Raw genomic sequence first — 19,118 nt, 5'->3', positions numbered from 1 at the left:
TTAGGGAATCTGTACGAAGGACTCCTGGGTACAGTCAAGATGACGAGTCCCGCTTGGAGCCATGTCTGGTGGCTGGGAATAGATAAACAGATTGAAGAGTTGGCTGAAAGCTGTTCAGGATGCCAAAAAATTCAAAATGCACCCCTACAGGCACTGAAACACCCATGGAAGTGGCCGTTGTCATCACAGCAGAGTATTTATTGACTTTGCTGGGCCATTCATGGACTCCATGTTTCTGGCTGATATGGATTATCATTCAAAGTGGCTGGAGGTTATACCAATGAAGTCAACCACCCCAGCAAAGACTGTCTCCACTCTGAGGACTATCTTCACCAAAAATTGCTTACCAGACCAAATTGTGAGTGAAAACGGACTACATGTCAACAATTTTGACTGTTCATGAAGAAAAATGGAATCAGATAGTTCTAGTCAGCTTCTCACCACCCAGCAATAAATTGGTTGGCTGAAGGGTTTATCCAAACCTTCAAGAAGTCCGTTAATGCGATGGACAGAGGGGATATTTCTGTACGGCACAAGGTGGACAACTTCCTTTTTGTGTACTGGAACTCTGTTCACGTGATGACAAATCAAATGCCTGCAATGCTGTTCATGAACAGGAATCTGAGATCTCACATTGACCTCCTGAAACCAGATCTACAGAGAGAAGAGCAGAACAATCAGTTCAGCCAGTTGCTAAATGAAGCAGCAAGGACTTTCAGGTTAGACAGGAAGCCCTAGCGCGAGATTACCGAGAAGACATGGACATCGGTTGGGATAGCTACAAGGACTGGACCACTGATGTACACAGAAGATGTTGGAGATCAGATGTGGAGATGTCACGTGGACCATTGGATGCTCAACTGAAGAACACACCTGAGGTGACTACATCCAACAAGACGGACACATTACCGTCACCGGATTTACCTCTCAGTAATGATATCACTGAGAGCAACGTGACACTGGAAACCGAAAACAGTGTCTTAGACAAGACACCTACCAAGCCTGACGCCATTCCACAGATCCAGGGGCACGACGAGAATACTAACATTGACAAAACACCTGCCAAACATGATGCCACTCCAGAGGTCCAGAGGCTCTATCCTGAAAGAAACAGAGCGCCACCCACAAGACTGAACCTTTAGAACTGCAAAGTTAGTTATCGACTGTTACTGTGAAAGCATGTTTATTTGGAATATGGGTTTATGAAAGGGATATTGAATGTTTTGTACATATACAGTTTTATGCTGCATTATTCTAAAGGGGGAGGAAGTGCAATGTTTGGACATATTTCTTTTAGAGTAATGACCCCCCTCCCAGCACTACGTATTGATCTGCTGTCTACACATGCACATCATGCTCTTCCTCTCTATCACTGCAATGTGAATACACCAGTTAAAGCCATCTCCTGTGTCCATGCTTTTATTTAATTGATATGTAGTTGTGCACAGGCACAGCAGTAACCTTACAGTATCCAGATAGTTCTTACCATAACAGAATGAATTCTGGTTAATTGGGACACATTGGGATCAGTACAATTTGGCCCAGTTAAGTGGCTGCCCCAATTAGTTGAAGTTTCATGGAAATAGTTAAAAAGCTATAAGACAAACTGCAATTTGAGTGAATTACAAATTATGTATTTAAACGAAAGGCAGAACAACTTAGAACATTACCAATACTGCTACAGTACTATAATGGGTATTTCTTTACTCAGAGAGTGATAGCTGTGTGGAATGAGCTTCCTGTAGAAGTAGTAGAGGCCAGTTCAGTTATGTCATTTAAGGTAAAATTGGATAGGTATATGGACAGGAAAGGAGTGGAGGGTTATGGGCTAAGTGCGGGTAGATGGGACTAGGTGAGATTAAGAGTTCGGCACGGACTAGGAGGGCCGAGATGGCCTGTTTCCGTGCTGTGATTGTTATATGGTTATAAAACTGGATATATTAGTTCCTAATAGTTATCTACAGAGGAGAAGGAATTCATCCTGGGTACACTGCTGTGTTCTTTTGATTGACTGTAAATGAATAAAATCAACACAGTGCCAATAATGCACAGCTTTCGAATACATCCTCCAGATCTTCACTTTTCATTATAACATTAAAGATGATTATCGATATCTTCAAATTCTTCATAGCCCTAACCTACTGAAGGAGTGAAATTGTTTCATTTTCACTCCTGGCCATTTCTAGCATCTCCAAGACTGATGGTTGAAACCTCAGTGAACAAAACAGTTCTGAATTGTCTTACTGCTTACTTCTCACCAACTATCAGTGACAATAATGATTGCCTTTTTGAATATATACACACACAACTGATGCTATTTAAAAATGTTTCACTCTAGGCAGGGTGTAGTGTCTAGAGGCCACACAAGTGCATGCAACTGATGATAGTTAGAAACTGTTCGGTGACATTCTGCTATCCCCACTAAGTGGAAAAGTGTCCCAAATAAACAAAGGGAATCACAGCTATTTTCTTGATTAGTTTTTGCTCTTTAAGAGTTGTCCCAAGTAAGCAGTGGTTCTGATTGATTGATGGCCCAATTAAGAGTAATAGTCTTGATTCTGTACCTTAAAAAAATTAATTAGGAAATATAGAAATTGACTGTGCATTTACCATCAAACCTTACACTGATGCTACTAACGATATTTCTGTCTAATTATGAATAGGAGTCTGGCCACAAAGCAGGAAGGTCAAGTTCAAATTTAATTCCCATTCAACAATAGATGAACATCTATGAATACAGTCAAACAGAACTGTGTTACTAAATAGAGGGTAGGAGGTTAATGACACAATTCAGAATGGAAAAGATAGGAAGAATTGTCAGTGATGGGTTGGATTCTGCTTGAGCCTCCCTGCATGTTGTATCTGACCCCATACCAGCACTGTGGGTTTTGCAGCCTGATGGTTTTAATTGACCCTCTGGCCTAGCAGTGATAGGCTGTGGAACCTGAGACACTGCTCTGGGCTCCATGATGGACTCTAGGCAAATACCAAAAGGTGGTTTCAATAGCTTCTAAATGTGCCTGATAATCAGAAACCTCTAAAAATTGTTAAAATACCTTTATTTAAAAATACACTTCCATGGTGTACGTTATATAAAATGTAAAGGACTAAGGCACAATTTTAACTAATTTTAACATTTTTATCCACATCAACAACTCCATTCAAAGATATTATAACTATAGCTAGTATAATGCAAAAAGAGCAGATACGATATGTATCTAAACTCTCGTTTCAGGACATCTGCAATTCTGCACACGGATTCAGTGCCAAATCCAAGGGCAGAAAAAAGAGATGAAATGCCCCACCACCCAACTTCTACAATATTTTGCATTTTCATGTTACAACACACCTGTACTGTAGACAGGAACGCACTGACCTGCTGGCAACTGATAGGTATGTCAGAGGCCGTTAGATATTTCAGCAGAGAAATCAGAAGATCAAAATTTGCAGATGATACCAAATAGGCCATATCAAGTACAATATATGTCTGAAGTAGAGTCTGTGACCTGAAATATTAACACTATTTGAGTTGCAGAACATCTGTATTACTGTTTTTCATTACAAACCTCTGGCCTCTTGATTCCAATAATATTATATGGCATATATGGCAACTGGAATCATGTTCGCATAGCAACTGAACATACTGAATATCTCAGGACTTTGCCTGCAGGTTTTTAAAGTAATGAACAAATTTTATTAAGTAGACATGGGAAAAGTGTTTCTGTTTTTGTGGAGTCCAAAATATGCTGTAACCCATTCCGCTGTCACTTTAATATGACTTGTTTTAAATTTGTCTTGTGTTACCACCAAAATGATCCTGATGAGAAATAGTACAATCATGACCAAGATGTATTTCTATTCCTTCTCCTTCTTGACCTCTATGACACCACTGATACATCATCATCTTCCAAAACATGTTCTTTATTATCCGGTTTGCTGAAATTTGCCCTGCCTGGTTGCACACAGCAATATCAACTTCAAATTTAGGGTCAGCATTCACAAGTACCTAACATCACCTGGCTTGATCTCTCTGCTGTTTCCACTGAATCTTCTACTGTCTCTGTGTTAGATTGCTTGTTCATTACCTAGCATCAAGCAAACTGTAATTTTGTCTAATAAAACACTAGTAAGACCAAAGGAATTAACTTCAACTCAAGTCAGAAATAATACTCTTCCCAGGATCCCAGCTGGGTACAGGTATCGATTTTAACTGCCATTTCAATGACAAACTCTGCCATCTTCATCAGGGGTCCTTGTACCTGGCTGGAAGTCCAAGAAGGGTTTATTCATCATATATGCCAGGAACATTCTGTTTCAGGTCAGAAACTTTCTAAATTTATGAAAATCAGTAAAATTGGAGCTACTGAAAATCTGGCATGAAAACATAAAATACACCAAATTTCCCATTTTCTGTTTTTATTCTTTAAATATATCATTAATCCCTTTCTTGGTATTCAGATCAGTCTAGAGTTTTGTAACCTAAACATCCTATTCTATCCCTTACATAGCTTCCAACCTCAACACCAGCTGCTCCTATTAGTCTCTGTATCTAACTCAGCCCATGTTTTCCCAAAACCTGCATGTCTTTCTCTCCTTCAGTTTCTCCAAATCTTTCTTGGCTGGCATTCTATTTCCGCACCTTCTACATACTTGATCTCATGGTACCAGCAGCTAACCAGTCTCGCCTTGACTTCATGCTCAAGTCCAGAGACTTAAGCACATAAAACCAGGCAAACCAACATAGACCAACATAAAACATAAAACCAACATAAAACCAACATAGCAAAGAATGGCAAATATCAGATGTGCCATTGTTCCAAAAGATCTCCAAGATGAGACATAATTTGCCCTCTCATGAACAGACGTACATAAGGTAACATAAAAAAAAATTAGAACTTCGTTACAAAAGAGACTAGAATAGAGCACAAGTAACACATTACCACCTCAGGTCAAATACTTACATTTTTTTTTAATCAGAAGAGAAAATGGAAAATGATAGCAGCTATTTACAAAGCTCCTGATGCAGCATACAAAAGTCTCAAGGCGATAATTTCACACAGTTTTGGTTTCATACTTGCTGTAATGCAACTCAATGTGGAAAATGACTTTGTAAATTTAAATATTAAAGTGGTGTTTCCAGTGATCCAGATATTGCCTTCATATTTTCAGTCATCTGTTCAGCTCAATAAAATTTATCACTCATATCAAAGAAGCCAGTTAATCATACATGAGCTTAATTATCCATGTGCAGAACCAGCTAACCTTAATTTTACAGGACTATGGGCAACTTTGTTCAGATGACTCACTTTGCACTGAAACACATTTTAATATCAAATCATTGGCTGAAATTTGTTAACAGTTTAATGCGTCAGTACCTGCTGCAATATTTCATTGATACAGAAAACCGATGAGGCCCTGCTTCTCATATCTGCATAACTTACTGATATGGTTACATCAGAGATACTTGCAGGGCCTTAATGTTCAACCCTGCTTGTGGCGATTTAATGAGTTGCATGCTGGACTCTGCAGAATGTGTGAACGTGTCTGAATTTGCTGAAGAAGACCCTTCAGTGGTTTGGCAGGCACTTGCGACACATGGCAACAACCTGTAACCTCGAGAAAGATGCAGGCCTCCGTCTAATAAAGCTTATGTCTGATGTCAATGTAACATGGGAAATTATCCATTTTGCAGCTCTGGGTTAACTTTGTCCTTCAAATTTACTGATCTATGGTGTTGTCACAGTATAATTTTAAGACCAATTTTCAACAATACCTACAATATAAGTAATGTTGGTTTTATTTATACAGCAGGTTTTCAAGGTAAAATATCATAAAACTCCATTGACTAATACAGACAAAGTAAATAGTTCACTGAGTAATTAGCAAAAGTAAAAACAACACTTGACAGCTGTTCCCATTTGTTTGATCTTCAGAGGTACAGAGTTATTCTGCATAACCCAGCAGATCCATGCCAACAAGATGCTTTGCTTAATTGGTCCCATTTTCCTACATTTGGCCCATATCTCTCTAAATCTATCCCATCCATAAATCTGTCCAAATATCCTTTAAATGTTTTGTTGTATGTGTCTCTATCACTTCCTCTGGCAGCTCATTTTATTTATCCACATACTATATGTATGAAAATTTACCCCTCAGGTCCACTGCAATCTATACCAGCTCGATTTATACTTGGCCTAATCTGTGAAAAATATTGTGACCATCCACCATGTCTATGCTCCGCATGATTTTATAAACAGACAATAGATGTTCTCCACTCAAACTTTTGAAATGTCGCCCACATCCTTATATATTCAGTTGACCCTGACCTTATTTCAGGGATCAATTCATTTCAATGGAAAGGGCAAGGTTTTGATGAAGGTCCATTGGGTTTTGCATTAAAAACAGCACTGAATCTTGTACTGCTGCAGCGTTTAAATTTCTCAAGCAGCAACTTTAGCCAGAATTCTGCATGGTAGAAGTGTAAACTAGAGAAAATGTCTAGCTGAAAATGGAATGTGATTTTGCAGACTTTGAAGCTACGAGCCAAAGCATTTGTTCCCAGAGACTTGAAGGAGGGTTGGAAAGCCTGCAAAAGAGATATTATATTTGAACAAGTAGTAGGAAATTTCAATTCTGCCTAAATATTCCTTCGGAAACTTTTGAGGTCACACTGTTTCCATTTTGTTCCAATGGATTTAGTGAGTCTTTCAGTTAAGATTCTCATTTGAGCTTCTGTTAGGAAAGTTGAGATTTACATGATCCTTTGAGAGAGGAGCAAAGAGAAGCAGAAGTTGTTCAAATATAGTGAAAGAATCAGGAAGAAACAGTTTAATCAAGCCAGCAGCTGAAAGACTACAACCATGTTAACTTGTATTTATAACACACACAAACACACACACAAAATTATCCACAGAAAAGCAAAAATTACACTTTAAATATGCAGTAAATAATTAGTTCTGGCACAGTGTACCACATCTTGATGATGTATTTATGGGATTAAGTCAGATATAAGACCACTAGATCATTAATTACTATGTTCTTTCCCTTTTTTATGTGATCTTGTTAAATAAGATAAAATAATAGAAACTTGCAAACAATTTAATCATCGAATATTGAATTATTTTTTCTTTGTCGTCACATTCAAGAACAAACAATCAAAAAAAGAAAAGCTTCGAAGTTTTCTTAAAATGTTGAAATTAAAATAGATCAGGTAAACCACAAATCCAAAAATGTTAACCTATTTCTCCCTTTTTGGGTGGAATAACATGTTGTTTGTTGCCACAATTCAGTTTCCCTTCTACCTCAATTAAGATTCCCGTGGGATGATAACCACAGGCCACTGTGCAGTCTCGGCTGGTCTGTGAGTCAGTTTTTCCGATCATACCATTCTGTAAATGCTACTAATCAGCTTTTGCTGCAGTATGCTGGAACAGATTGAAGCAGTAGCAATATTTTGACTTTCAGAAACAAACATTGAAAAAGGGAGTTCTTTATGTGGAAGCTATTATGAACCATCACCATTGCATCTGCACAGCATACAACCCTACCCATATATTGGGTGTGATAGTAGTGAAATTCAGGTTGACATTCCACCTTCTCCTTTATTTGCATCCCACCAGGCCTCATAAGAGCAACTGATATTCAGTCTTTGCCCCCAGTTAGTCCACATCCACTGTATGCAAATGGGTCCCCAAACATTTTCTTTCAAGACTACTTATTTAAGAGAGCATTGTTCACATTGGATCCAGCAACAGCTTGAACCTTGAGTATTAAAAATTCAATTATGCTGCAATGGCATCACATAAAAATGTTATAGATTTTCATCTTGTTAGTTGGATATTATATTGGCTGGCATCCATTGCATAAGTTGCCTGCTGAAAATAAGGGAATTAAAAATTGAGTAATTTGCCATAACAATTGTATGCTGAAAGAGCTGAAAATCTACAAGTTAGCATCAACTTCAGTCTTCAAGTTGAAGTTTAAAAATAAACTGGACCTGGGTACAATTCAGTCCTCATTTTTATCTTTTTTTTTTTATTTTGTTCATAACGAAGACGAAAATCTTACAATTTGTTAACAGAGTTAATTGGAACAGAGAAGTTTTCCACAATTCCACCCAAAGATCAGGAAGCAAAAATGAAGCTAACTAGCTCCATTAAGATACTGTGAGTACAGAGAAGTTTATCCAGGTTACTTCCACTGTAGATGTGCTCTAAAAAATTTATGAAGTGGTAGGTGATAGAGGTGGAAAATTGTGACTCAAATATCAAGACACAACATTAAACTCTGCACATGGGAAGTATATTTATATGTTTTAATAACTTAGAGATAATGTATACATTGAATATTGCAATATTAGCAAAAACAGGATATAACAGACAAATGTGTGAATTAGGAGCAAGCAGGCCACTCAGCCCTTCTGGCCTGCTCCACCATTTGATAAGATCGTGCCTGATCCGATTGTAATCTCAACACTGCATTGCTAACTACCTGCTGTGCTCCCTTGCTTATTGTATTTATCTGCATCCTTCATAAAAATAACAAAAGCCTCCGTTTCCACTACTTTTTGAGAAGTCTTGATCATCTAAGAAAAAAAGTCTCATTTTTGTTTTAAATAGGCAATGCCTTACTTTAAAAGAGTGATCCCTAGCTGTAGTTCCTCCAACACAAAATTACACCATCCCTATATCCACCCCATCAAGACCCTTGTTTTTCCAGCAAAAACACTCTTAATCTCCTGTTCCTTCAGATACAAGCCAGCCAATACAACCTTTCCTCAAAAGGCAAACACATCGACAGTGCTTCTCCTTATAGATGCTGTCTGGCCTGCTGTGTTCCACCAGCATTTTGTGTGTGTTGTCTCAAAAGGCAACCTACCTTCCTATTCATATTAAACCTTTCTTAAATAAGAACAAAATGAATAGTTTATTCCAAATGTAGTTTTACCAATACATTATAGAATTAAATCTAACCATTTACCAACACATTTTTGTTTCAAATTCTGCTAACAATAAACAATCTTGTTCAAAACATTCCAGTATTCTTTCAATTCATAAGGTACCATAAATATTCCGGAAAATACTTATAAATTTACCAGATAATATGTTTCAGTAACTTTAACTGTGGGATAATGTCACCAAAACATTGGGAATAACTCCCTGCACTTTATCAAAATTGTGCCTGAAATCTACTATATCCACTCAAGTGGACAGCAGGTCCTTGGTTTAACTTCTCACTGAAGCGTAAGAAAGTTGCATTTGCTCTCTATGGCTTAGAAATGGACCTTGAATTACATTTTCCAAAACAGCCAACAGTGATGCTAAGATAATCTTTGACATAGCCTTCAAATAAAGAAGCCTTACTACTTGCTATCTTGTCATTTACCTCAGGAGTTTGTAAAAAAAAATTCTTCAGTGTTATTTTGAACAGTCAGCTCTGTTCACCATAGCAATGTTTGCATCTCATCAATATGAGCATCAAGTCACTTAATTGGCCCAGTCCGTATACACACTCTATCAGTATATAATGCAATATTCAATAAGACTGAGCAGCCAGAAACAAGAAGGCACTTAATCAGTAAACAACTTTTATAGTTGGCTTCCTTAATCATGCACACAAATATTTCTGATGGAAAAAATATTTTTATGATTTAGTATTTTCTATTGCAGTTGAATACCAAAAACCCATTTAACACAAGCTCAAACAAAGATTAAGGTTTGTAATAAAGCCATCACAGCTGATGGTAACATTTCATGCTATGTTTATATGACTTGTAAATTAAACGAAGATTTATGCTGAAGCATGACTCTGCTTAAAAAGACCAAGGGAATGATTTTTGACAACAAGCCATTGATTATTGAGGCATTTTCAGATTTCAGATCCAGATTCATTTATTTATCACGTATATCAGGCATTAACAATGAAAACAACCTAAGAATATGCTGGGGGCAACCCACAAGTAACGCCACATATTCCAGCAACAACACAGTATGCCCCCAATGTTCGGTAGAACAACACAAGCAACAATATAAAATAACAACAGCAATTCAAGCCCCTTTCTTCCTATCCACCTACTCAACCATCCATTCACACGCATAAACAGGCTAACAAACCCAGGAGAGTCTCCGGTCCAGACTCCAAGTCCAAAGTTATTAAAGTGCATATGTTACAGTATACAACCCAGTGATTTATCTTCTTGCAGGCATCCACAGTAAATACAAGAAACACAACAGAATCAGTGAAAGACTGCACCCGACAAGATGGGCCGACAATGTGCAAAGGACCACAAACTGTGCAAATTCAACAACAAAAAAAGATAAAAAAGCAATAAATGTCCAGAACATGAAATGCAGAGTCCTTGAATGTGAGTCCATAGATTGTGAAATGGGGTGAGTGAAGTTATCCTCTCTGGTTCAAGAGTCTGATATTTGAGGGGTAATAACTGTTCCTGAACCTGGTGGTGTGGGTCTTGATACCCCTGTACCTTCCTCCTGATGGCAGCAGCCAGAAGAGAGCATGACCTGGTGGTGTGGATTCCTGATGATGGATGCTGCTTTCCTGTGACTATACTCTGTGTAGATGTAATCAATACTTGTGATGACTGGGCCATATCCACTTCCTTTTGTAGGATTTTCTGTTCAAGTACATTGGTGTTTCCATATCAGGCTGTGATGCAGCCAGTTAATATACTCTCCACCACGTATCTATAGAAGTTTGTCAAAATTTTAGATGTCATGCCAAATTTTCACAAACTCCTAAGGAAGTAGAGGTGCTGCCTTGCTTTTTTTGTAATTGCACTTACATGCTGGGCCCAGGACAGATGCTCTGAAATGATAACACAGGGGAATTTAAAGTTGTTGGCCCTCTCCACCTCTGAATCCCCAATGAGGACTGGCTCATGGACCCCTGGCTTCCTCCTCCTGAAGTCAATAACTAGCTCCTTAGTCTTACTGGCATTGAGTGAGAGATTATTGTTGTGACACCTCAGGCAGATTTTCAATCTCCCTCCTAGATGCTGATTCGTCACCACTTTTGATTTGGCCAACGACAGTGGTTTTGTCAGCAAACTTAAATATGGCATTGGAGCTGTCGTAAGTCCCACAGTGGTAAGTATGAAGTGAGTAGAGCAGGGGGCTAAGCACACAGCCTTGAGGTGCACCTGTGCTGATGGAGATTGTGGAGGAGATGTCGTTGCCAATCCGAACTAACTGGGGTCTGCAAATGAGGAAATTGAGGATCCATTTGCACAAAAATGTATTGAGGCCTGGGACTTGAAGCTTATTAATTAGTTTTGAGGGGGTGACGGAATTGAGAGCCAAGCTGTAGGCAATTAAGAACATCCTGATGTATGCATCTTTACTTCCAGGGTTGAGTGGAGAGCCAATGAAATGGCATCTGCTGTGGACCTGGTGTGACGGTAGACAAATTGGAGCAGACGTCATTTCTCAGGCAGGAGTTGATATCTTTCATCATCAACTTCTTAAAGCACTTCATCACAGATGACGTAATGACTCACAGATATAGGGGCCTCAAACTCCAGACACGCTGCTGACCAATGGACTTCGGTTATTGGGCCTCAACCTCTGGACTCACCAACTTCAGTCTTCAACTTCCAGCTTCATGGAGCTTTGTTCTCTGGGCTTTGAACTCTACATTTACGTGGACTTCCGTCCCCAGTACTTGCCGTCTGGGGTGGGGGGGGGGGGGGGGAAGTGTTCACCAGTGCACCAGCCCTTGCCCTCAGGGCTCATCGACATCAATCGTTGACCATGAGGATTTTTTCCTCAGCATCTACTGACCTGACATCCATCCACGGGGGTCACTGGACTTTAACTGTGTTGTGCTCTGACTCGGATTCTGACCACTGGCTCCTGCCCTTGACTCTTCATTAATTGCCTCTGACCTCTAACTTCCTGTCATCCTTGTCCCTAAACCCTAACCTGACCCTTAACTCCCTTTATTATCCCCAAACCATTCCTATCAACCTGGAAAAATATCAAGCCTGAGCCATAACCTCAACAGACATCGCAGCTCGGTGTGATCTTGACCATATTATTAAATCAACATTTGAGGTTAAGTTTCAATATTTTCAATGAAATAAGTGCATCAATTCAATTACAGTGATTGGGGTTCATCCGGGCAGCTGATTATTTGGAAAACTCCTAAAGAACAAAATCTAATCAAGAAAATAGCTGGCAGTCCCTTCATTTAAGTGGCATATTGTGCCAATTAATTGGAATAGGAGACTGTGGCTGAACAGTTTCTAACTAGCGTCAGTTGTATGCACTTTTGTGGTCGTTAAAGACCCTACATGCTTAGTGCAAACAGTTTTTAAATAGCATCAGTTGTGTGTGCTTCTTTTGATAAAGCAGTGATTTTTGTCACTCGCAGTTGGTGAGAAATAAGCATTAAGACAATTCAGAACCGTTTTCTGAACGGTTGCAGTTTGCAGTTTCAAGCATTTAGGCTTGGAGATGCCAAAAACAGTTGATAGTGAAAAATCAAATGATTTTACTAACCAGCAAGTTAGGAACTACAAAGAATTTGCATGCTGATTAATTCCTCCATTGATAAACAGTGGTTTGTCTTTTTATACTTGTTAAACTATTTTCATGAGACTTTGGCTAATTGGGAGACAATGTACTGGTCCCCATGTATCCCAATTAACCAGAATCCATTATAGATTGAATCTTTGATCAAGCTCAATTTAATATTTATCACCTAAGCAATGGTTCTATTGCTCCAGTTCGAGCTAATAGTGGCCAACAGGTGTGGCACAGAAAACATAAACAACTTAGAATCTTCTGCAATAATTCTCAAACTAATGAAGTACCCAGTTGGTGAGAGCATTTTCCATTCTCATTTGATGCCTTATAAAAGTTATTCTGCAGCAATAATAGTAGTCAAGCATTATTGTCTTTCTAGTATCACCAAACATATTGTATGCTCGTTGTATCTAGAACTTCCACTCTACTCAGTTAATGTAAAAGCAATACTGGAAACCACTGTTTCTCCGTTTTTGCCATCTGATGACCAGAGGTACCATATTTTCAAGATGTTACAACATTTCAAAAAAGATATGCATCCATGTGAACTATTATAATGTAATCACATAAAACAGAAAACAAAAATCTTATTATAGGTTGAGTACCGCTTATCCAAAATGCTTGGGACCAGAAGTGTTTTGGATTTCAGATTTTGGAATATATAATGAAGTAACTTGGGTTCACCATAATTTCCAACTCTAAATTTATGTGCTACTGGGAAGCAGTCTTTGTTTTATACTTGTTCATCACACATATGTGCTTCAGAGTAAAAATGATTACATGCCATTAATATAATGGAAATATAATGTGTGAAAGGTAACAAAAGCAGCTCAGCAGCATTGGGAGAATGAATGAATACCTGAATCAGTTGAACAAATAAACAATGGCAGGCTTTCAGTTTCCAAGTGCAATGCCATTTTTTTGATTAGAAGGTTACAGTACACTGTACTTGGATTTTACATTTTTAGTTTTTATGTAAAGTATAAAAGCAATCAGCATTGTAGAATTGTTCTGTTTTTCATCTTTGATGATCTTCACAAACGCATTAATGATTTTTTCAAAAATTTTATGTTTGCAATTACCTTCAATTTTCAGTTTGTTGTGATAGATCATGTTCACTCAGGCTCTCTTTCAATACACAATCAAGATCTTCATTTTTCACTTTATGCAGTGTTCTTCTATTTGTCCTTAACTTCTGTTCATTAAATATGTGAGGTCACTTTTCCGAACTGTGTGACCTGCACATTGCCTGGGAACCTTCACTGGAATTTTCATTTGTGACGTCATGTCAGCGCTCAGAAAATTTTTTATTTCCGAGGTCTTTGGATTTTGAAATATCAGATAAGAGATATTCAACCTATACTAAATTTTTGATCATATAAATAACATCTGGTTTTAGTTGCAACTATTTATGATTTCTCAATGCAAAATTATAGAGCATCTATTCAATGAAAATACAAGATGTACTTCTATTGTCTGCATATTTTTATGTGGGACAGAGAAATTTGCGAATGCATTACTTTTCACATAATAGACTGAGAGTTAAGATAGAAGGAATGAAGGTAATGTTTCTGATTGCCGAAACGTGAAGTTGCTCATTTGTCTACTTCTGGAGAGACATAAGAATTTGTGAAAAGGGGAAGTTTTCACAATTTTGAACTTTTTTCTCATGAAAAGTTGTAGATGTTGGGTTAATTGAGATTTTCAACAAAAAAAACTGTTGGAATTTTAGTAAGTAATAGACATGGATCAAAGCCAGAAAATGAAAATGGCACAGATATAGACCAGCCATGAAAGATGATTCTTGAAAGGCTGAATGGCATACCTTGTATTTCAACAGACAAGTTGATATAAAGCTAATAATAATTACATTTCTACATCTTATCATATCAAAGTACAAAAGAGCATTCATGCTAATAGTTACGTTATACAGAAATGCAGTAACTTTTTACTAAAGGTAGCTGGTATGTGTAAAGATATAAAGAAAGCATTTTAAAAAAAGCAGGCTTTTCAGAATTTTAATGCATGAAATTTTTTACATAACATAAGCATTTAAACTCCAATAGAGGTGCCCCAAACTCCAGATGTTTGGTTCAAAGTGATCTACAATGACTTACAGTTCAGCAACGGTCCATTTGAAAAATTCTTATCGTTGTTTTCATATCCTTCCAGCCATTGGCCTCCCATTCTCTATCAATGATCCAGCCCCACAACTTGATGGGCCCTCAAATTCTGGTCCCTAATCTTTATTTCTTATTTCACTCTCCCTGACTTCAAGGCACTCTTTAAAGCTTAGTTCAATGACCAAGTTTTTGGTCCGAGCTCCTTTTCATCAGTTTAGCATCAAGTTTAGTTCAATATCGTTCTTATGATACACCTTGGAATATTTCATTTGTTAAGTGATTTTTATATGTGAACATTTTGCTTTATTGTGTTGCTGAGACCTTTCAGAAACACTCAATTTTTCAACCTCACGTGTTCCTAATCTCAACAGTTTGGGCAGTGTGTAGCAGTCATAACACAAAGTTGATAAAGGAAAAGAAGTGAGTAGCTTGCAGCTTTCTCATATTTCAACTGACAGTTATCCAAAAGCAGCATTTTACAGGAACTGGGAAAATTCTAGTGCTGCCTTGACCAACATAAGTGATGTGTGGCTGAGGATGGAAATTATCAATGCAGCATTATTAGCTGAAATGAAATCTGTGCAGATAACCACCTGGATAATTTTAATTTTTCAACTTTCATGTGTATTTAGTTGTGGTTTACCATCATTTTTCATTGAGTATTAATACTTTCAGTACTGCTTTGAAAAATTGCTTAGCTTCTAAACTGCGAAGATCCAAAGTTCAAACATTGTAATAACAGTGAATCCATCAGCAATTTATTTTCATTGGACTGTGAAATTGCATTTTAAGCCACAATAACTGGAGCATAACTTTACCCAGCAACTCATAATTATCTAACTAAAAGGTTCGCTATTTAAAAAAGGACAAGCTACTCATTTACATGTTAAATTACGAGTAAATGGTAAAATGTTGGATGTGCTTTCAAATAAAGGGCCAGGCATAATTCAGTTTTCATAGATGAATAAATAAAGTTTTAATGCATATTTAGGGGCGCCATGGTAATGTAGCAGTTAGTGTGATACGATTACAGCTCAGGGTGTCAGAGTTTGGAGTTCAATCCCAGCGTCCTCTGTAAGGAGTTTGTACACCCACCCCGTGGAACATGTGGGTTTCCTCCCACAGTCCAAACACATACCAGATTAATTGGTTATTGTAAATTGCTCTATCATTAGACTGGGGTTAATTGGATGGGTTGCTGGCAGTGTAGCTCAAAGAGCCAGAAGGGCCTATTGCACACCTTATCGCAAAGTAAATAAATTAATAAAAACGTTGTAAATTAATTTCAAACTGGTGAATACATCTACAAATTAGCATAAAATAATTTCACAATATTCTTTGCAATTAATTGCATATTTTTAACAATACATTAAACTATTTTGTTTGGAGCATTTAACAATACATAGTTGTGATAATGACATTTATTATGCATTGTACAATGCTAAAAGACAACGAGATCTAAGCTGACTCTCCAAATCACTATTCCCGGTAACTCTGAGACACTGATCATGACGCTCGAATGGTCTAATCAAATATGTGATCACTACCAATTAAAACCACCAAGGTTGCTGCAGGATGGAATTTCATCCTGAGTTTGAAGCATAACGATGCTTCCCTTCGAGCTGTCCTTCAGTTTTCCTCAGTCACTGAAGCTGGGAAAGGAATTCGCTGTACCACAAGTTCCCACTTGCGCGGCCCCTTCTTCCAAAACTGCAAGCTACGTTCTGACGAAAAACCAGACAGCGGCTGCAGGATCGTCGGCGTCACGGTGACGTCATAACACATTCATTTGACGTCACATTCTCTTTATTGCAGCTGACGTCAGGTGACAGCAGACTTCTTCCTGGGACAAAGGGATGCAGCTTCTTTAAGCGGTGACCTCCAGGTCTCTCGCCTTTAAGGTTAAAGTCTCGGGTCGGTGGAATTTCCTGGTGACAAGTGATTGATGTGCAGAGATGGTTTTGGGGGGGTGGGCATAGTCTCACATTGCAAAGCACTGATGTATGTCTCACATTGTAATGTTCATTGTAAACGACACTGATAAGGTCAAGGCAAATTCGGCACTGCCTCCTCCCTCCCTCCGCGTAATGTTTCCCGCTGCCTTGAATAAAACCCGCATTCTGCTAGCTGGAATGCAGCACCCACATGCTCTGAAATCAGAGCCCCCCGCACCTTGGACGTGCAACTGTCTGCTCTAACATAACAGCGCCCTGAGCAAGTACTACGCCAGTAGCTCAAGTCGCTTGTAGTTTATTTCACTGTTGAGACTACACGGCACAAACAGTCGTTCATGGTGAGCGGAGAGACAGGAATTTTAGAAACCGTGCGTCCTTTACCCAGACAGACATCAACTGAGATAACAATGTAATTAAATACATGCACTGGTGTACGTCTGGGGACTCGATTGTCTCGGATCTTTGTTAAATCTGAGTTTAGTTTTAAGTAATTTACAGCAAATTATTTTATTTGGTTAGATTTTAATTCCATGATCATAAATGCAATTAATTCTCGTACTATCCGGCTGCCTAGTTATACAGTCTCAGCAGTCCAGTGAAAAATACGTATTGTGCTACACCGTAAGAAACGGGTAAGCGCTAAATGGAATGACACACATCAGGAACACACGAACGTTTTACACAAAAAAATGCAAAATATGTGAAAAAAGCATTTGGACTGTTTCACGTTGACAGACTAAATGTCCTGCCAAGAAGTTGAAATATTGCTATATACCCTTTGGAGAATAAAGGGGAAAAGTTTTGGAACTTTTTGTGCTTTCTTCGTTGCATTTCGTCCAACAGGAGTCGCTAAAAAACACCAGCTCTCTATTTAGTGAAAACAACGTTACTTTTACAACTTTAAATAGTTTCATGCAATAAATAAAACAAAATAATTAACTTACCATCTCTCTGGATAGTAGAGGAGCGCAAAGCCTTAATAGAACCACCTTGAGCTTTGGTGCCATGAAGGCGAAAGTCACCAAATACTATAGCCAATGTGAATAGCAATAACATTGGGATTTATATTCCTAGGCTCCACGGCTTAATTAATAATAAAATCCACTTAGGCGACGATGTCCTTCAGATCTGCAAGGCGTTATCGAAAGTTTGATATGCCTCTTTTTAACAGTCTTGCTGCATCATTAATGCAGCGACAGGAAGCGATCTGCGTGCCTCGACCTGCAGAAAATAAACCCCAAGACTTAAAAGATGTAACAGGTTGATTCTTCGAGTTGCAAACCGGGAATAATGCGGTCCAAGTTTCACCCAAAAACTATGTCCTGGAGAGATCACATCTTCAGAGGGGGCATCTTCAAAGCGTTTAAAACGCAATGAAACCAGAATCCCGGTAAGTTACCCCCGGCAGCCCTAAAATAGATGCGGTTTCAGAATGCAGGGGCTGAGATCGGTGCAGATCGCGCGTGTGCTCCCTCAGTCCTGGTGAGGAAATACGCGGGGTAAAGCATTAAGGAAGCAGCACTTTGCAGTGTAAACAAAAGGAAAAGCATTGCAAGTACAGCTGAAGCTTTCACGTTAAAAGGAAAAAAAAGTCTACACGTAGCACTTTCTGTTTGACGCCGAGAATGTCATCCATAGTGCACAGTCCTTATATGACACAGACTTGGCAAAGCGCCGGAGTTTTTTTTTCATTCTATGAGATAATGAAGTTAGTGTTAAGATGCAACCCTCAAGTCCCTCGAACAATTTGTAAAGCCTCGAGTTTAGAGCAGTTATTTTGCATTGCCCACCATGTTTAAGCAGTAGTTTAAAGTTTATATTTGTGGTCAACTGCACCCTCATTCTTACCTGGTATTGATCATCTGGGATAGCTGGTTAGATTTAGTAGGAACTGAATTCATCAACACCTTTTTCTAGCAATCCAAAACTTCAAGCTGATATTAGTAAAATGCTATACCTTCTGCAAAATTTCCTGCGGACTTTGATGTGTTTTGAAGCCTTATTGGATACAGTGCAATCCAGCCACGTTTATTTATTCTTTGCAGTGCATTCTGAAAGTAATTGTGAAATTTATCCTGCATTCCTCTGGATTTGAATCACAAAAATTTGCAACAATGATCGGTGTTAAAAAATCCGTTGTGCTTTATCAAACCTTACAGTTCCTTGACCATAACCCAATTTGCTCATTATTACAGTCATTATTTTAGGTAGATCGTTACAGATCCCACCAACTTGAGAAATCATTTCCTCTCATTCCTCCCCCTGGCCTTTGCCAATAAACCTGTGGCCCACTCCTTGAAACTTTGCATCACCTTGTTATCCAATCACAAATGAGAGAAAGTGTGCAGATGCTAGAAATCCAAAGCAACACACAAAATGCTGGAGGAACTCAGCAGGCCAGGCAGCACCTCTGCCAGAAAAAGCAGGATCTCCCAGTGGCCACCCATTTTAATTCCACTTCCCATTCCCATTCCAACATGGCCATGTTCCACCTT

General features: G+C 38.5%; 1 protein-coding gene across 3 annotated transcripts in view; it reads right to left on the bottom strand.

The window, feature by feature from the left end:
* Window positions 1–18,224, bottom strand: part of pdgfd (platelet derived growth factor d) — a 125,968-nt gene extending 107,744 nt beyond the window's left edge. For 2 of the 3 annotated variants that reach the window (XM_059964316.1, XM_059964315.1), the window contains exon 1: window positions 17,568–18,224. In XM_059964316.1, the coding sequence (XP_059820299.1) occupies window positions 17,568–17,679 (112 nt within the window). In that variant the 5' untranslated portion in view covers window positions 17,680–18,224. The remainder of the gene's footprint in view (window positions 1–17,567) is intronic. The other variant, XM_059964314.1, reaches the window with a different exon arrangement.
* Window positions 18,225–19,118: the final 894 nt, after the last annotated feature.

Source organism: Hypanus sabinus, chromosome 3, assembly GCF_030144855.1.
Source record: "Hypanus sabinus isolate sHypSab1 chromosome 3, sHypSab1.hap1, whole genome shotgun sequence".
Classification (NCBI taxonomy): domain Eukaryota; kingdom Metazoa; phylum Chordata; class Chondrichthyes; order Myliobatiformes; family Dasyatidae; genus Hypanus; species Hypanus sabinus.
The sequence above is the reverse complement of the archived record's forward strand: the minus strand, read 5'-3'. Positions and strand labels throughout refer to the sequence as shown.